Raw genomic sequence first — 6,993 nt, 5'->3', positions numbered from 1 at the left:
TAAAGGACAGGATTGAGGAAATTATAAACTTTTTGTGAAGTTCCACTTTTGCTGAAATAATTTCAATGAACATCATTTTATATACATACAGAATTTTCATGACAATGATGACTAGTTTTAATACGTAATAATGCTAAAACATTTTATCCTATGAAAATTGTCATTTGATGATAATATCACAACACATTTATAACATATTTAATACCATTTTATTCAATAGAATGGCTGAAGTAAGGATCAATGAAAATGACCCTCATCTTTTATACATCTTACATTTCTATAACCCCACTTTCATAGGCTGAAATGTATCCAAACAGCCCATAAACTCAGGGAGGACTCCCTCTGTACAAGATTTCTCAAACAGTACAACTGTGTAGCTTTTAATGAAGGCCCAACCCGCAGTTCATTAAAAAATATAGTTCATATATTTACACTGTACAACAGTAAACTGACATTTAAAAGAATGTCAAAGTTTTGTAATTGAAATTATTTAAATAATATAGTTCACAATAATCTATTTAAAATAAGGTCGTACTGACCTCTAAGACCAATAGTGTTTTCAATGTTAAAGAGATAAAGAAAATAACTTCCAAAGCAAGATATGGAGACATTATAATGGGAATCAACCAGCTCATGGCAACAGTTGCCATAGAAATGGATATCAATGAATGAAATCGGTTGACAAAAAGTCTGAGTATGTGTGAATTGATTAATTTCAGAATAAGGCTTCAAGTTACAAAGGTGTACCAAAGACATGGGTGTATATTCTACGTAACTACGATTACAAACAATGCACTTAAAGAAGCTAATATATGTGTTAGGGTTAGAGACTCGTAGCAGGCATGTAGATATTCTTAGTACCTATTTCCTCTATCTGTTTTAGCACCTAAGTATGACTTAAATCTGAAGACTAGTGGTTTTCTTGCACATTAGACAAAACCTGAACACACATTATGACTGAAATTTAAATGGCTATCTAAATGGAATACTGACAAACACGAATGGATCATTTCTTGTCCTTGGAGAGTTGCTCCTTTTTTAAAATAGAAAACAATACAGCTATTTGTTAAAATTTACTTACATTTCTTTTGAGAACATACAAAACTGTTCTGTTGTTCATTCAAACAACACCACCAGTGTTTAACCAAACCTACACATACAATGGTGTTTCTATTACAGTCAGATGCCATATCAAGAAGACAATACCTGGAGTATTGTTAGGGGTGGGCAAATGACAAATTTTTTTTAAAACAGGTGGATTCTATGGCCATTTTTGCTGCTGAACACAAATCTGACAATATTTTTTACCAAAGCTAAAGATTTATATTGGTATCTGCTATTTGTTTGTGAAAAAAAGCGGGAAATGGCTTTTTGGCCATATTTTCACAGTAAAGTACATAAAAATGATGTGTAATATGTCTTTCTATATGTTTTGAGGGTTGCTGAGTTCAAATATGAGCATATTCAAGACATTGGCAATATTGTTAGGGCGACATCTGTAAAAATATGTTATTTAAAACAAACATATACATAAGATACACACTTCGAGCCTAAGATAAATATAAATAATGGCCATTATGTACATACTGAATTCATGGATTACAGTTTGGTATAAAAACAATGCTGAAAATACCTTCATGGATGTGTACCAACAAATTTTATGCTGTATAATTTTCCTTTTCTTCAGAACAGGTAAAACTTTGTCAGGTGACATCAACCTCTTACAACCTCTAAGCTCTTGACCTTGGAATAGTACTTAGTTTCAATTGTGTAGTTTTAGAGTATCTCACCACAACCATGAAAGCATCAACAAGAAATACACTGAGACCAGAGGGCACTGTAAAGCCCCCTGTCACACTTATTTGGAATCTGAAGTAATCAAGCAGAATGAGCCATGTATTGTATTAGCTCTCAAATGCAGCTCGAATGTAGTTGGAACACATTAGGAATATCGTTAATGCTAATGCCGTTCACCCTAAATATAGTGAGAATATTTGGAATGCACTTCAAATGCCATACAAGTGTGGTTTCATTGTTGGCTGAATCCCGGCCTGCAATCAAGATGCATTCGAGTTGCATTCCTGCTCATTGGAGGCATAATGTGGAACATTCTGACAAGATTTGAAGCGCCATGCCATTTCGGTTCTCCCTCGAATGTGATCAAAATGTTTCGAATGCTGTTGGAATTTCGTAAGAATTTTAAGAATGCGCTCATAGTGCAGTTAGAACACACTTGAATGCCATTCGATATTTTTCCACTTGGAATGCACTTCGAAAGTTTTGAGAATGAGCAAAACATTTTAACAGGACGCAAGAATGGACCCTAACATTTAGAATGCGCTTAGAATTTTAAGATACTTCAAATATCCAGGAACAAACAAGAAATTTTTATTCCGACTACATTCTAGCTCATTCCGCCTCTAGTGTGACTAGGTTATAAATGAAGACAATAAGGATATTGTCACCGTTCACCCAAAACTCCTTATTTACTGCCTTACATACATTCTTTTCGGTGATAAATACATTTTCAGTGTTCAGTGATTACATTAATTAACATTTACACATGTCATCTTACGGGTGACAGTATAATTGCAGTTTGGGGGTAAAAACTGAAAAATCGGTTTCTCAAATGTCTGTTTTACCTGAACAACCGTGATCACTATTTCAAAGCCAATTTAATGACACCATTTAGTACCCCAAAACCCTGCCAGCGATTTTTTTAAAGTCTTAGTTCAGATTTGATCATTGATAAAGCAAAATAATACCTTTGTTTTTAGAAGATCTGTCATTACAGACTCATGACTCCATAACAAAAGCATTTAAACCATAAGGTTGGCATGGGATTGTAGCTCATGCCCTTGTGGTCCATTGGCCAATCCTTGTGATAAAATCTTGTTCAGGGATGAAGTTAAGCCCCATATGCATTGCTAACTAATCTCAAAAAAGAAAGCTGTTAAATAGAAGATTAAAGCTTTGAGTTGCTTATGCTTATACATTGCAACGAAAAAATATAAACGCCGCTATTTCATACTTTCAAGAGTTTTTTCATTGTTTCAAAGCAGCACAAAGACAAAGACATTATTGAATAATTAGATGCAGGAAAAAACTCATTTTTGGTAACAATATCCTTAATGCTCTGCTACTGAGTGTTCTACTGTAAATATTCCCATATGTAACTAACATTATGCTATTCTATATGTGAAAACTTTTCACTTTCATGTGATCCTTGAATAATACTGACCATATTTGTTGTATTATTGTTTTTCCTAATTTAAAAGCCACAGTTGCATATAAACATTTGTATTTATGTACACAGAATGGTGATTTTGGAGTGATTTTTACCTCAAAATGACCAAAAAATCCTCTTTTTAACCCAAAATGAATTGACCCAACCAAAATAATGTATCTATTTATGCTCATTGATCATGAAATCATATGGTTAGACATATAAAAAGCCATGTTTGAACTGATATTTAAAGATTTACATGAGAAATATGTGATTTGAGGGAGCGTTTGGTGGCCATTTTGAAAAATCACCTGATACCAATATCAGATGTAATTTAAAATGAAAATACTTATTAGATTTGTATTCAGCAGCCAAAATGGCCATAGAATCCACTTGTCTGAAATTGAAATTACCAAAAAAGCTTTCATTTGCCCACCCCTAGTATTGTGACAAAGAAGAAAACATCTCCAAGAGGACACCATCAACAACAACAACAAAAAGGTAAATCATTAAAGGAAAACAATTGTCAAATACATTACATTTACTAGGATATCTTGGATTAATTGTAGAATAGTTCATGAAGCCTGTTAAAAGAACATTGTAGGTTGGACTTTCACTCTATAGTATAGAATCAACTACTAAGGTGAGACACAGACACCTAAGAGCATTCTGATGAAGACAATAACAAGCATAATTAGAAATCATACCTAAATTTTTAATTCTGCAGTGCAAGATGACCTTATGCTTATTGCGGTTGACTGTATAAGAAATTTAGTTTGGTTAAATGAAAGTGGACTTTTGCCAAGAGTTGGGCATACAAAGAATTTCAATTTTGAGAAGTCGACAACACATCTGCATTTAAACATCAATTTATCTAGTGTCAATATTTTTAATTAAGACAATTTTGATTTTACTTGTCATTTACTGTAAGAAATATGAAAGTGAAAATACCTTTTACTTTGCAACAGCCAGTAGGAAAAAACAAAAAAAAAAAACAAAAAACAAAAGCAGTATCTATTTCACACAGGTTGTAATATGATATGGGTACTGCTTAGAGCAAGGCAAATGCAGTAGTTGCGTCATTGCATTGAATGTGAGTGTTTCCCGTCTAGAAATCTACAGCCTCTCTGAGGAGAAGTAGTAGAAATGTGTGTTGAAGGCAACGTGTGTGCATGTCTGTGTGTGCGTGCACTTGTGTGTGTGTGTGCATACTAGAACAAATTGCACTGTTTTCATCTCAATATAAATTACAATGTAAAAATGTAGGTTACTATGTACAATATAATATAATTGTATACAAAATATTCATCTGAAGGTATCTGCAACAACACTAAGTCCAGCAGATATCACCACCTTCAGTTAGTGCAATGGCCTCATTCAGTATGTGCGTGATTGGTCAGATTTTATCAGACTGCTAGCCCCTTCCTCTGAAGGGGTAAGAGGCACTGCAGTTAATCCCCACTCTACAGATGCCTATCCCCTGAATTCTTCACTCTCGGGGTACCTGTGAACCAGACAGCTACACTGCCATTTCAAGGTGATTTTATAGTTTAACAGATTCCACATCTAACAAATTTCTGCACTACCATACCATTACATTGTGTTTTAGCACATAAATACAGGTTTCCAGTCTATGCTACCAATGAGTCCTGGCGTCTGTCACTCAAGGTAAATGACTGAACACGGTCCTTTTTTTTCATTTATTATAATTACATACTATTGTTTTTAACTCCTAGACTTAAGAGAAAAATATATTTTTATAGCAGTTTTTTTTTTTATTCAAATGAATGTGACAACTGTCAAAATATAAGGGGACTGTTTGCTTGCAACTAAAAATAAGATTGAAGGTGGAATATATCACCTCATGAAAAGGAGACAAAGAAACCTGAACTTTTTTTATGCCTGACAGAAAAACCTGTAAATATGTCCCAAAACACAAGATATAATAGTATGGTTGTGTAAAATAGCGGTGGGTTGTGCAGAAAATAATAAGATATGAAGAACATGTAATGCTAATAATCACGTGCAGCAGTTAACCAGCCTGACTCTTCTCTCTCCTGATTTTACCTCCATGTCATATTTGAACAATGCATAGTAAAGGGCACTTGGCTATGCTTCTGTCCTTCCACACAGGTTCAGTTATGGTGCATTCTGTTTCCATTGCACCCTATTTTGTGCTCAAGTAAGCTCCCAGTTGTTAAATCCCTGCCATATATATCAAAATAAATATATCCTCCACTCTGTCTTATAACCCGTGGTTTGTGAACTCCTGTCTGTGATTACATCCCTGACATTTTCTCTTTTCTGTCACATCTCACATCAAGATGCATACAATGAAAAATCCCTCCGCAATTTTCCTTCCTGGCAGTTCCAATCTATTCCACTAAAATGCAGAATATTTTGCTCAATTTAAGCAATCATATTTTTTGCGTAGATTTCTTGTGTCGTAGAATACTTATGGTAGCGTTCTGTGGGTAGAGACCCAGTCAGACTGTGGCAGTGCTGTCTAGGAGGTGGGGTGGGGGGGGGGGGATCGGTGGGATCAGGGAAGAGGCTGTTTTCAGGGTGGGGAGTGGGAGGTAGGCAACAACCCATAAGCCACACTGTTATGCAATACGATTATTTTCCCTGCAATTGCAATGCTGATATAAGTCATACATCAACAAGTCATAGTAAATCCAAGCTGTGTGATATTTCTTTTCAGACTGCAGATGGTAAATCCTATGGGTTCTCCTTACATATGCCATCAAATTATGTACCATATCACTGGTTGTATTCCCAGGTACACCTCATATCACCTCTTCACGTTTAATAAAACTTCTATCCAACATGGACATGAAGTTATAAACTGTCTTGAGTAACTCGGTCCCCAACCTTTAGCAAAACTGATCTGAATAGAGTTTGGGTTGTATGGGCCATCAGACGTAGGCCGTCGAGTCTGTTCCAAAAGGTGCGATAAATCATAATCAAACATTTTCACAGCATATCCAGGTAACACTTTATGTACCATCAACGTCCGCACACAGGGAGGATCCAGCGTTGGTGAGTTGACAAACACTGGGTATTCAGAGCGATTGTACAACCACACTCCGTCCCCCTCTTTACTCAATGTCACACCAATGCCCACTTTGTTTCGAGTTCTTTTCACTGAATCCGAAGCAGGAGTCTCACGCTGTAAGACCCCTAGGCACATTCCATCCCCATGAGGTAGTTCTTGAAATATGTTCACAGTTTCCTTGAAAACGGAAAAGAGGCGACCAACTCTTTGCCGCAGCTCCCAGTAGGCTATATGGCACCAGTGCATCCCATGTCCACCACTGGAGAGTGTGTCCCCTGGAATGACAAGACAGCACATTCAGATCAACTATAACTACACACAAGGTGAAGATGATTAATATAAACAACTTGTATCAAAATAAATTCCTTTCTTTTCCACTTATCTTATGTTAAGTTAAAAATACACTGAGTTACTTTCAACAATCCTGTTACAAATATGGAAACTGAATACTAACATCTGTGGGGAATCGAATCAAATCAAGATGGAGCTCTACATGCTTAATCAAAATCCAAATTGCAATATGCCATAAAAACAAGACTGAAGTCAATATTGGACAAATATTGACTCTGGTTAAAGAGGATGTCTTTTAGCTTGGGTATATTACTGTCCCTTACAGGAATTAAAACCTTTCCTCATATAAAGGGGAATTTACTAATTACTTAAACCCTATCTTATACAAAAATACATGTTAAGAAAACAAATTTTATTC

The 6,993-nt window shown here is 35.4% G+C and overlaps 1 protein-coding gene across 2 annotated transcripts in view; it reads right to left on the bottom strand.

Annotated features, from left to right (window-relative positions):
• Window positions 1-3,672: 3,672 nt before the first annotated feature.
• LOC106179662 (SMAD family member 6) overlaps window positions 3,673-6,993 on the bottom strand; it is a 34,482-nt gene continuing 31,161 nt past the window's right edge. For both annotated transcript variants that reach the window (XM_087006279.1, XM_013563386.2), the window contains exon 4: window positions 3,673-6,559. In XM_087006279.1, the coding sequence (XP_086862405.1) occupies window positions 6,021-6,559 (539 nt within the window). In that variant the 3' untranslated portion in view covers window positions 3,673-6,020. The remainder of the gene's footprint in view (window positions 6,560-6,993) is intronic.

The sequence above is a fragment of the Lingula anatina genome, chromosome 2 (genome assembly GCF_051362555.1).
Source record: "Lingula anatina isolate TDL-2025a chromosome 2, LinAna3.0, whole genome shotgun sequence".
Lineage (NCBI taxonomy): Eukaryota > Metazoa > Brachiopoda > Lingulata > Lingulida > Lingulidae > Lingula > Lingula anatina.
This window is presented reverse-complemented; position numbering and strand designations above follow the sequence as displayed.